Source organism: Grammomys surdaster, unplaced genomic scaffold (assembly GCF_004785775.1).
Source record: "Grammomys surdaster isolate TR1022 unplaced genomic scaffold, NIH_TR_1.0 188, whole genome shotgun sequence".
NCBI lineage: Eukaryota > Metazoa > Chordata > Mammalia > Rodentia > Muridae > Grammomys > Grammomys surdaster.
In genome coordinates this window covers 15,281,779-15,295,275 of record NW_021604633.1, presented here as the reverse complement: position 1 = coordinate 15,295,275, position 13,497 = coordinate 15,281,779, and the positions used below count along the sequence as shown (strand labels likewise).

General features: G+C 39.1%; 1 protein-coding gene across 7 annotated transcripts in view; it reads right to left on the bottom strand.

The window, feature by feature from the left end:
- Immp2l (inner mitochondrial membrane peptidase subunit 2) overlaps positions 1 to 13,497 on the bottom strand; it is a 796,480-nt gene that overhangs the window by 674,305 nt on the left and 108,678 nt on the right. Inside the window, exon 5 of one of the 7 annotated variants that reach the window (XM_028768883.1) lies at positions 4,989 to 5,047. The exons of the other annotated variants lie outside the window; for them this stretch is intronic. Within the exon in view, the coding sequence (XP_028624716.1) occupies positions 5,011 to 5,047 (37 nt within the window). The 3' untranslated portion in view covers positions 4,989 to 5,010. Of the gene's footprint in view, positions 1 to 4,988; positions 5,048 to 13,497 lie in introns of those variants that run through there. 7 annotated transcript variants of the gene reach the window in all.

The following is a 13,497-nucleotide window of genomic DNA, read 5'->3' as shown; positions in this document are numbered from 1 at the left end:
TATACTTAGTAAAAATATAATATTTTTCTTAATATTTTTCATCTGTGATTCATTCTGTTCCACATGTAAAGCAGTATCTTTGTTTCTTACCTGGGCCAAGGTTCATATACTCAACAGACTAAGAGTGGCTGGGTCCAAATGAGAGAAGAACCATCACAAGCTCACAAGAGAAGAATTTCCCAGTGATGAAGATCAACTGAAGGGCACTTTCATCTACTGCAGTGATTCTCAACCTTCCTAATGCTGCAACCCTCATGTTGTTCTGACCCCCAACCATAAAATTATTTTCGGTGCTACTTCGTAACTGTGATTTTGTTACTATTATGAATTGTCATGTAAATAATATGATAATACTTCTCGAGTGGACTTAGGCGACCCTGTAAAAGGTTCATTCCACCCATTTCCAAAGAAGTCATGACCCACAGACTCATTCTACCCCACTCTTCTGCTTTGTTACCAGAAATGGGAATTCAAACAGGCCTTTTAAGACAGAATGCACTATAGGAAAGTATTTAGATTGGTGAACTCTTAGTATGCTTCTGTTAAATACAAAGAGTTGCAGGCTCTGTCTGGTCATCTGCTAAGAAAGAGCCAAAGTTCCCCAAGAACTTGTACACACTGCAGAGTCAGGAGCAGGGTTCTGCACAAGTTGACACTGTTATTTTACCCTATTTTTTTCAAGTTCAACCCTGCATGGAACATCTAGTCATAACTTGAGATAAGTAACAAAGTCAAATCTTCCCTAATTTTTATTTTAACATGTACTTCAAATTTATACTTGTACAATCTAAGAAAACACACTCCAAGACACAAGAAACAGCTGGAAGCCACAAGATTGACACAGAATTATTTATAACAGCAAAATTCAACAAAAGCAAAATTTTTAAATAAGGAAACTATCACATAAATTAGGTCAAAACAACCTGGCCTTCCGTTTGAAAGCCAGTAATATGACAGGGTTGTTCAGATGTTTCAGGTAAATGTGCTTCCTGACAAGTCCAATGACCTGAGATCAATCCTCGGGATCCATGTCGATGGAAGAGAGAAATAAGTCCCACAAGTTGTCCTGTAGACCTCCACATATGCACTGTGATATGAGCACATACAAAAAAAAAAAAAACCTTAAATGACTGTAAAACGTGTATATATTAAAGGTTTGATATAAAGCCAAATGGCAACATGGGCATGCTCCCTGAAAAAGAAAGAAGAAAGGAAGGAAGGAAGGAAGGAAGGGAGGGAGGGAGGGAGGGAGGGAGGGAGGGAGGGAGGGAGGGAGGGAGGAAGGAAGGAAGGAAGGAAGGAAAGAAGGGAGGGAAAGAAAGGAGAGAGAGAGAGAGAGAGAGAGAGAGAGAACAAAGAAACAGAAAGAACCGGAAACTGAAAGGAATACAATACTCTCTAAAAGAAATCTTTCTAACAAAACAATTTAAAACACAAAAACAAAATTGCTCAAATAGATCATCAAAAATTTGGACGTTTGGTAAATGAAGATGCAGACTGGAAATATGAGTCCTGTAAATTCAACATACACATGTATAAACTAATCAAAGAGTAACATGCAGACAAAGACAATCAATCCCTTACTGAAATACTGGTAGAACAATAGCAGTACTAAAACTACCCAAAGCCACCTCTGAGTTGCTTGGTTCTGGTTTTTTTTATGTCTAGATAGAATATGTATCAATAATCATTAAAACTGTTTCTTATTATGTAGAAATCTAGATACAGTAACTCAAAAAAATTTAAACCTTAAATGTTTGACTGCACTTGAAATAATGCCACCAAATTAACATTTTCATCTTTAGCAAAACTGAAGTTAATCTTTTTCACGAAAATGAGTCAATGTAGATATTTTTAAAACCTCATCCAACTGCTGTAACACTTTGAAAAAAAACTAAAGAAAAAACAAAGATTGTCAGAAAGCATCTTTAGCAAATACATATAAAACTAATTTTTAAAAAAGGTGAGTGTATAGGATAGTTTTAATTGTTTATCAAGGATTTTACCACTTTCAATCACCATATCATTATTTTCCCCCCAAACACCTAACCTAGACCAGCCGTCCACTAGTCATCACACATCCACGGACCTCTCTGCTCCTATCTTATGTGCGGATTGTCTGGCCTGCCTGAAGTAACAGGGTGCTTTCTCTCTTGTTCACTGCCATGTCTCCACAAGCAGAGTCCAGGCCATAGAGTTATATACAGCCTAAACAGCCTAAGGATAGACTATGTATGTATCATTGTACATGTACTAAAAGGTCAGGAGCGATGTGACACTCTGCTGACAAGCATAACAACTGGCGTTACTTCACTTTAGCATGTATAATTTTTTTGTTTATCTTTCCTTGAACTTTATCAAAGCAAAATATTCTTGAACAGACTATAAGTACATTAAGTACATTACTATAATAGAATTTAAGTACTATTCAACCACAAATGTATGCCTATCATTAAGTATATATGACTTACTGGTTTTTGAAGACAGTAGTTCAAGTCCTATAGTCTATACATACATATACACATACACACACACACACATATGTATATATATATATATATCATATTATGTATATACATATGTAACATAACCCATTAGGGGGTTAGACATAGAAAAATGTGTTCCTACACATTAAAAGTGATAGTTACTTTGAAATCATCTGCCATTTCCTTTTTTATACATACGTGGGTTTGAGATGAAGTAAGCATAGCAGACAGGAGTCTGTTCCTCGCTGTTTGCAAACATGCCCATACCGACACTCTTTGACAGTCCTCTAGAGAACAAAAGTTCCAGCTTTCACAGCAGTTAAAGCTAGGAGTGTTCCCTTGGAAATCTAATTCAAGATAAACAATCTCCATTGCATATGACTCTTTTAGTCACACAGAGCTGTACTGTTGTTACAGGACATGCTAATGGAGGGCAAAGGCTCTCTTCTCTTAATAAAGCTTGAAGCCAAGCAGGGGACACTGAGGTCAAAGCAAGGAACTTCAGATAAGTCATTCTCCTTCCAGAAAACTCTGGTCAAAAAAGCTGTTGGCTGTTGAGTTGAAAAGTGAAGGTCTCCCTTTCCCTTCCACCCCGACGCCCTTAAAATAGAAATGACAGCTCCCCCCATCTCCCGAGGCATCTGAAATTTCAATATACCAGCCTTCAGAGATGCATACTGAATTCAATAAACACTAATTTCTCTACTAGGTGCCAGACAGTAAGACAACAAACAGAAGTCAGAAGTACTCCCTGCTCCTAGAGGAACTCCAGACTTAGGAGTGTTATCACTTGGCAAAGAAAGCTAACAGATACAACATCCAATCAAAGTGGCAGCAGACAGTGGAATCAACCCTCCTGGTCCCAGACCAAGAGCTGACTAACTTCAGACCACAAAATTCCCATACCATATCTCAGTCAGGCCACATCATCTAGCAATGTATCCCCAAAGCAGGATCCTAACACCTACCCCTACACTGGCCCACGAATCCCCTCCCTTGTGCTTTCCCTGTCTCTCTTTCTATTACAGCTCAGACTCACACACTCTCTCTCCTTCACAAGGGTTATCAGAACTCTAAATTTGCACACCTGCACCTGATGGCTCAGAGGACAAGCCCAGTACCATCTCGGAAGAAAGGTCAGGAATGCTAGAAACTAAGGATGGTAACAGTGTGTGAAATCCAGGTGCCCTAAAGGTAATGGGCTCTGAACTACTTATCACGGAACCATCAGAATCAATGCTTGTAAGTATTCTCTACCCAGCAAGGAACTAGGAGCCGCATGACCATGTTCCACACATCTGAAACCACAATCTTGGTGTATTTCTCTACAGACAATCATAGCCCAAAATTATATCAGTTGTTTGCCTTTTCAAAACTAGTTTCTATCACTGAGGGTAGCCTTAGAGATAGGTGCCCAGCCACTTCATCATTTGCAGTTGACTGATTCTCTACACTTTCTACTATTGGATTTACCTCTTCTGTGACCCTCTGCTCCCAATATAAACTTTCATCAGTGCTGGGATATTGCACAAAATAACCCTGAAACCACCCATCAGATCAAGAGTGGCTACAAGGTGTATCTCTAACTCCAATAATAGCCCCTGCTAATGAGAGGACGTGTTCCCTGCAAAGTCTGTGCGGAGCGATCTTAAATGCTCACAAGCTATCAACATAAATTCAGTCTGGTTGAAACTAGGGCTGATGGCAGCTTTAGAAAGCATGTGCTTTCTGTACATTCTGTAATAACAAACGAAAATACCGACACAAGTCCCCCAAAATCCCACACAGCACATCCTTCAGGTCACAGAGAGATGGAATTGTAACATCGAATCTCCCATATAGTTAGCTGATACTTCACTAGTTAAATCCCGTGAACTAAAAATCAAACCAAACAGGCTTGGACATGAGGATAATTACACATAAACAGAACAAAACAAAAGCCCCTTTGTTGGCAGGGACACACCAGGGTGATTGTAGGCCTCAGAGTCTTCCAGAAACCCTGGGTTTTCTGTGTGCTTTAAATATACTGAAGAGTTTTCACTTCACTTATCACAAACCAGCACAAACTTCTTAAATCAGCTAGTGAAGTGTATACATATAAAAGCACAGTTTGGCTTTATTTCCTTCAAGGTGAGGTTTAAGGGTTCCCACCCCCTGGTTTTAAAGAGAAGAATAACAGAGCCCGAAGAGCAGATTCTCTTGGACTGGAGACAGGAATGTCTGAAAACTGTCTGGCATTGGATTCTCCATTTTTCCAATGAGATTCAACTGCTTTCAGACTACTACGGCAACCCAATTAGGACAATCCAAGCAGGGGAAGATCCTCAGTAGGCACGGGCAAACCCTGGCTTCTCTGACCCAGAACTGAATTCTCAGGACACCTGGTAAGCATGCAGTGCTTAATACAGCTAGGCACACGGAACACAGATATGTCCCGAGTCTTCTCAAACAGATCCGAATACAGATCACAGCAGTGTTGTTTTATATTCTCTCGAAGTCCAAACTGCAGGCAGTAGAATGTTGTTCAAAATATCCCAGGGGAATCCAGGGTTACAAATGTTCTGACAGGACATGGAAAAGGATAAAATTACTAAAATGCCAAATTATAACGATTAACTAAACTATACACTGCTATTCCCACTTTTCCTTTTTTTTATGATTTTTTTTACTGGATATTTTATTTACATTTCATAAGTTGTCCCCTTACCCCATCCCCCACCCACCCGGGAACCCCCTATCCCCTTACCCCTCCTCCTTCTTCTCTGTGGATGTAACCCCTACCTACCCCCCCACTCCCACTTTCCCACCCTCAAAATTCCCACCCCCTGGGGCGTCCAAGCTTCATGAGGTCAAGGATATCATCTTCCACCTATGCCCAGCAGGACCCTCCACTCTTACATATTCAGCTGAAGCCCTGGATCCCTCCCTAAGTGCTCCCAAGATGGTGGTTTAGACCCTGGGAGCTGTGGTTGGTTGGTATTGTTGCTCTCCTCATGGTGCCACAAACCCTTTCAGCTCCTTCAGTCCTTACTCTAACTCCTCCATTGAGAACCCCATGATCAGTTCAATGGCTAGTTGTGAGCATCTGCCTCTGAATATGTCAGACTCTTGAAGACCTCTGAGGAGACATCCATATCAGGCTCTTATCAGCATGCACTTCCTGACTTCCACATCAGCATCTACCTATGGTGACTGCACATGGGATGGATAGTCATGTGGAAAGGTCTTCAAATGGCCCCTCCTTCAGTTTCTGTCCCTCACTTTGTCTCAATATTTGCTCCCTTGAGTATTTTGTTGCTCCTTCTAAGAAGAACTGAATCACCCCCACTTGGTCTTCCTTCTTTATGAGCTTCATGTGGCCTGTGAGTTGCATCTTGGGCATTTCAAGGTTCTGGGCTAATATCCAATAATCAGTGAGTGAATACCATGTGTGTTCTTTTGTGATTGGCTTACTTCACTCAGGATGATGATTTCTAGTTCCATCCATTTACCTAGGAAACTCTCGAATTCATTGTTTTTAATAGCTGAGTAATACTCCATTGTGTAAATATACCACATTTTTTGAATCCATTCTTCAGTTGAAGGACATCTGGGTTCTTTCCAGCTCCTGGCTATTATAAATAAGGCTGCTATGAACATAGTTGAGCATATGTCCTTGTTATATGTTCGAGCATCTTCTGGGTATATGCCTAGGAGTGGTATAGCTGGATCCTCAGGTAATGCTATGTCCAATTTTCTGAGGAACCGCCACACTGATTTCCAAAGTGGTTGCACCATCTTGCAGTCCCACCAACAATGGAGGAGTGTTCCTCTTTCTCCACACCCTCACCAGCATCTACTATCACCTGAGTTTTTAATCTTAGCCATTCTGACTGGTGCAAGATGGAATCTCAGGGTTGTTTTGATTTGCATTTCCCTGATGACTAAGTACACTGAACATTTCTTTAGGTGCTTCTCGGCCATTCGAGTTTCTTCCGTTGAAAATTCTTTGTTAAGCTCTATACCCCATTTTTTAATAGGGTTATTTGGTTGTCTGGAGTCTAATTTCTTGAGTTCTTTGTATATATTGGATATTAGCCCTCTATCAGATGTAGGATTGGTAAAGATCTTTTCCCAATTTGTTGGTTGTCGTTTTGTCCTATTGACAGTGTCCTTTGCCTTACAGAAACTTTGCAATTTTATGAAGTCCCATTTGTCAATTCTTGATCTTAGAGCATATGCCATTGGTGTTCTGTTCAGGAACTTTTCCCCTGTGCCTAAGTATTCGAGGGTCTTCCCCACCTTCTCTTCTATTAGTTTCAGGGTATCTGGTTTTATGTGGAGGTCCTTTATCCACTTAGACTTGAGCTTTGTACAAGGGGATAAGAATGGATCAATTTTCATTCTTCTACATGTTGTCTTCCAGTTGAACCAGCACCATTTGTTGAAAATGCTGTCCTTTTTCCACTGGACAGTTTTAGCTCCTTTGTCAAAGATCAAGTGACCATAGGAGTGTGGGTTCATTTCTGGGTCTTCAATTCTATTCCATTGATCTTCCTGCCTGTCTCTGTACCAATACCAGGTAGTTTTTATCACTATTGCTCTGTAGTACAGCTTGAGGTCAGGGATGGTGATTCCTCCCGAAGTTCTTTTATTGTTGAGAATAGTTTTCGCTATCCTGGGTTTTTTGTTATTCCATATGAATTTGAGAATTTCCTTTTCTAACTCTGTGAAGAATTGAGTTGGGATTTTAATGGGGATTGCATTGAATCTGTAGATTGCTTTTGGCAAGATGGCCATTTTTATTATATTAATCCTGCCAATCCATGAGCATGGGAGATCTTTCCATCTTCTGAGATCTTCTTCGATTTCTTTCTTCAGAGACTTGAAGTTTTTGTCATACAGGTCTTTCACTTGCTTGGTTAGATTCACACCAAGGTATTTTATATTATTTGCAACTATTGTGAAGGGTGTCATTTCCCTAATTTCTTTTTCAGTCTGTTTATCTTTCATGTAGAGGAAGGCTACTGATTTGTTTGAGTTGATTTTATAACCAGCCACTTTGCTGAAGTTGTTTATCAGGTTTAGGAGTTCTCTGGTGGAAGTTTGGGGGTCACTTAAGTATACTATCATATCATCTGCAAATAGCGATATTTTGACTTCTTCCTTTCCTATTTGTATCCCTTTGACTTCTTTTTGTTGTCTAATTGCTCTGGCTAGGACTTCCAGTACTATATTGAATAGGTAGGGGGAGAGTGGGCAGCCTTGTCTAGTCCCTGATCTTAGTTACTCTCACTTTTCTACCTTTTATTTTTAAATGTGGGTATCAACGTGAATACTCTGAGAGTATATTTTCAATTGTTTCTATTCAGCCACAATGGAAAGAGGTGACGTGCTAAAATCTGGTTTCTCTGCAGTATAAAGGGAAGAAAAGTACAATGGTATTGTAGATAGGCAAGCTGAACTGTCAAGAGTGCACTGTGTATACCTTTGGTAGTCTCGGCTTTTGAAAGAAACCAAAGTTTTCATGGATGTTTAATAGATTTTTGTCATCACTTCAGACACGTATTATTGCTCTACTGTTTTGTTCATTAATATTTTAAATTTATTTTTATTTACTACATATAACATATGTTTCCTTATGCTTTAAAATACACTGCTGATATACATTACGCTGAAGCTCAACTAATGCATTGCAAGTATATGTACCTGCATGTGGACAAGTGTTTGTCCACACATACAAGTCTAGATAATATAAGCTAATGTCTTTTCATACAGATTTAAATAGCTCCACTTGCTAATGGGCAGTGGGGCTGGGAGAACAATCTTCGCAGGACACTGTTATCACTCAGAGACTCATGGAACGCTTTCATCTTACTGTTGATGGCAACCTTCAAATATAAATCAAGATGAAGTTCTTTAAAGACCTTAATCAGCACCCACCCTGGTAAATGTACCCTAACTATTCAGATACATATGCTTTAGTGAGATCATCTATATTAGATTCTGATTCTGCGTATCAGAATGGAAAGTCAGGAGCTATTATTTTACCAAGCTGTCAAGATGTGTAAACTTTTGCCCAAGTAGATTTGTCTGTATGGTCTTTTGAAAAGTTGATCAAACTTAGAATTCTCAAAGGAAGACAGGGTTACACAAAATTGCCATAAAATTCCCAAGAAGAATGTGACTCAAAAGCAGCCAAAATCTTTGGTAAGTAAGATTTATTTCCAATATATCATCTCTGTCTCGGAACACTGATAACTCACTGCCTAATTTCCTATAACACGGTTTATTATTTTCTACTGCTGAATAGAAAAGGACCAAAAAAAAATCACAAAAGGGTGTGATTTTTTTTTTTTAATCTTGAAAAATGCATGTCTGTTTATTTTCTACTTCTCTGTCAGGGAGGTTCCTGTGATGTTCCAATCCAACAGCCAATCTTTACTCCATCATTCACAACAGTCTCTCCCCAGGTCCTCAAGCAACATCCTAACCACCTCACACACACACACACACACACACACACACACACACACACACGGAGCAACTCTCATATTACAGAATTTACATATCTAATTAGTACCTGTGTCTTCCTGCTAGCAGTATGCTTCATGAGCTATCCCAAGAACGAGAACATGCTGGAGATTCTCAGCAGCCTACCAAAGGAGCAGCTCCTACTTTACCTACACCAGTCTCCTCAACCAAAGCAACACCCCCCAAACAACCTCGTCCATCTCTTCTTCCTTAGTTTGCATATGACTTTGCTCCACTCCATGTCTTAATAGGAATAGAGTCCACTGCCATAACTATCAGAGGTGACATAAAGCAGTTCCCATCCCCCATCGGAGTTTCATTTCCAAGGTTTCAACTACCTAGTCAGCTGAGGTGCACACAGAAAACTATTTATTCAAATTCCACAAATGAATAATTCACAAAATTTAAATTGTGTCATTCTTGTGAATGACTTTGCCCAGGGCAGGCACACTGCCTAGTGTAGCCACACTGTATAAGTCACCTTCCTGTCCAGAACGCCCGGGCTGTATACCTGTTAGACACCTGGAAGCCACCTGGGCTATCAGGTAAAATGTCATAGTGCCACACTGCTTATTTTAATAAATAATAGGTCCAATTACAGAAGAGAGATGAGACTGCAATTTCATACTTGCCAAAGTGAAGCCATGAAGTACGCTTTTTAATGAAAAGGTAAATGTTCATGACCTAAAAACGAAAGACAACAATTGCATACCAAGGTCATTAAAATCTATGGTAAGAATGAAGCTTCTCGTTCCCAAGTAATGAAGGACAGGGATCTATACTAGCACATCAGTGTGGCAGATGGTAAATGCTAAGCTACAAAAGAAAAGCATTATCCCAGAGTTCAATACTGTCACAGGATTCAACTATCCACTGGCTTTGATAGTGAGAACCACCACACCTGCCATTTAGCATCCACCAAAGTATTAATGATATATTACTCCTAGCTTGACTTTTAACTGAATTAAAATTTTTAAAGTTTTCATAAAAATGTACATTGTACATTGGCTGTGTCTGCCATTTTCCTATCTCATTCTCGTCACTACTCCTCCTTTGACACGGCCCTCCATGTCATCCCTTTTCCGCCATCCCCCTCCATCTTATTGGCCCTCCAATTAGTCCCCTTTGTTCTTTAAACACTTTCACTTTGCCTGCAGGTCATGTGTACATGCATAGTTTTATGCATCTGTAGACTGATTTTATGTTATGGCCACAAAAAAATCTCAACACAACCCTTTGTAGAGTGTGTTTCTCCTCCCGTGGAACCACATCTGAACAGTTTCCTGGCCTGAATACCTATCAATTTAATACCAGAGTTCATTTGATACTGTCTCTTCTTGTCTATGGATTAACATGCCCCATTTTCTTGATCAACAAGATCCCCCCATTACCTTCAAAAATGCATGCTAGAAACCGATCATGTAAACATTTATAAATCTGCTGAAGTGCAGTACCCATGTATTTAAGTGCATAGCAAGAGCTTCATAGATTTGTGTATTTCACACATCACCAAACCTTGTGAGACAGTCTCATAACAGAGAATTGAAGCTACATAAACACTGGTGATTTGAATCACAAAATTCTCAAGTGACATTTCACTTTCAGTTATCTAGAGGATAGCAAGTTTCTGTTTAGAAATAGGTAAAACATAAAAATAAGAAAGTTGGTATTAATTTAAATCTCAATGTTAATGTTTTTCTTAAATAATTGCATAGATTTATCACAAAAAGCTTATAAATAAATAAAACCTTCACATACCAAATATACAGCCAAAAGTACATCTATATAGTTATAACAGTCATTTGGATCAGAAGCTGTGCAGCTTCTGGTTAAAGTTTACACTTCATTATTGAATATATTTTAATTACTAGATGGCTTATTAAAATACCTTTTCCAGGGCTGTGATGGCTAGTTTTATGTCAACTTGATACAAGCTAAAGTTATCTGAAAAGAAGGAGCTCAATTTAGAAAATGCCTCCATTAGACTGCCTGTAGGCAAATCTATGAGACATTTTCTTGGTTAGTGAATGACATGGGAAGGCTCAGCCCACTGTGGGCATTGCCATCCCTGGCCAGTTGGTCCTGGAATTATACAGAAGTGAACTAAGTAAGTGGTTCTTCCTTGGCCCCTGTTTCAGCTCCTGCCTCGAGTTCCTGCCCTGACTTCCCTCAGTGATAGACAGTGATGTGGAAGTATAAACCAAATAAACCCTTTCCTCTGGTTGCTTCTGTCATGTTGTTTCATCACAGCAATAATAACCCTAACTAGGACAAAAGATGTATGTTTTCTCACTTTTATGTACCCCTTTATGGGAGTATATTACATATACACAAAGCACACATGGAAAATGTACAATCCAATAGTTCTCACAGTAATTATCTAAGTCTGTGTAACCATAGCCAATTTTAGATATCATCACATGAAACAGAAGCTCCTCAGTCATTACTAGTCTGTCCCCATTCCTTACTACCTGACAGCCACTTCCCTACTCCATGTCTCTATTATCTGCTTTGGATGCCTTTTTAATATTTGTTCCCTAAAAGTAATGACAAGGTCCTTGACTGCCATCTTCCCATTCACCCATCTTCGCTCTGGTAACCAGCCTCTGCCCTTCCTACCTACAAGATGAACTTATTTAGTCCACATATGAAAGAGACATATCAGACAGTTTCACTCTGTACCCCACTTGTTTCATTCAACATTATACTCTCCAAAATCATCCATGTTGTCTCAAATGACCAGATGTAGGTCTTTTTTTTTAAGACTGAATAGCATTATATACATTGATGATATTTTCTTTATCTATTCATCAGCAGACAGACATTTTACTCAATTCTATCATGACTACTAGAATGGCGCAGTTGTTTCTTCAAAATATTGATTTTATATTTTTATAGAAAGACAACACACAACCCTATCAGATTGTATGGCAGTTCTGTTTGTAGCATTTTAAATAGGCTCTGCACTCTTTTCAGTAATGGCCTTTATAAACTCATGTTCTCACTTACCTAAATTTGTATGGAATTACAAGTATTATCACATCCTCAAAGCCATCTAGAGAAAGTGAACAACGAAACTGAAAATATCAAACTACATCAAATGACTCACAAAGCTACCATGATCAAAACTGCATGGTGCAGGTACAAACAACAAACTGACACACTGGCTAATGAAAGAAAATGGAGCCCAGAAGTAATTTATCCAACTGATTTCCACAAATGACCCTGTGAAAACTCGATGTCCACATGCTAAAGAACAAACAAAACACATCCTCTTTCTCTCACTGTCCAAAAGCAATTCCAAACACTAAAGACTTCAATGTAAGGCCTCAAAGCACTAAAGTCCTGGTTAAAAACTAGCGAACATGCTTCAAATTCAGTTTATTTCCCACTTTCCCATAACTACATAAAAAGGGAGATATAATTCACAACAAATTAATGGAAGTATAAAAAGTACTACATTCAAGGTCCTGAATTCAAATATACCCAACACCATTATGGTCTGTTATTCATGTTGCTTTATACTTCAACAGACCATCTGAGATGGCTAGGGGGGAAAAACACTCAATTCCAAGCCTAAAGACCTGAGTTTAACCCTAAAACCTATATCATAGATGTGGATCTTATTTTTTTAGACTTAATAGTAGTATATACATTGACCATACTTTCTTTATTTGCTCACAAATTGCTCTCTTACCTACACACACATGCCATGTGAACACATGGATAGCTGATAGGCAGACAGACAGACAGACAGACAGACAGACAGACAGATGAGAAAGAAAATCAGTAATGAAGGAAGGGAAGGAAAAAGTGAGGTAGCAAGGGAAAGAGGGAGGAACCGAGGGAGGGAGGGACAGAAGAAGAATTTGAAGTATTTCAAGGAAATTTTTTCTCTATGTACTGTTAGGCTAAGAATGTATTCTTCCCTGGCTTACCTAGAACTTGATCTGTAGATCAGGATGAACTCACAGATCTGTCTTCCTCTGCTTCCCAAGTGCAAAGACTAAAGGAATGTGCCACCATACATAGCTTTAAGGGTAGATTATTGTGATAAGTCTTTTAGTTAGCACCAATTTTCTAAAGTACATGATCAATAAGAGTTTGCGAGCTCTTGATTTTTTTATTTCCTAGAGAAGACATAATATGGATTTAATTTAATTCACAAGCCATGTGTGGTTCATAACAGGCAACACTCAGGACAGCTAGGTGGGACCGATGAGACAGATTAATAAGTAGAGGGTGCTTGCTATGAGCACCTGACACCCCAAACAAGACCCCTGAACCCACATAAAAGTGCAAGGAGAAAACCAAGACAACCCCAGAAAGTTGTCCGCTGACATCCACAAGGGCACATGGCACACAATCAGACACATGCACATACAGACACATTCATACAGACATACATCCATACCCATACATATACATATACATCATATACATATATATATATATATATATATATATATATATACACACACACACACACACACACACA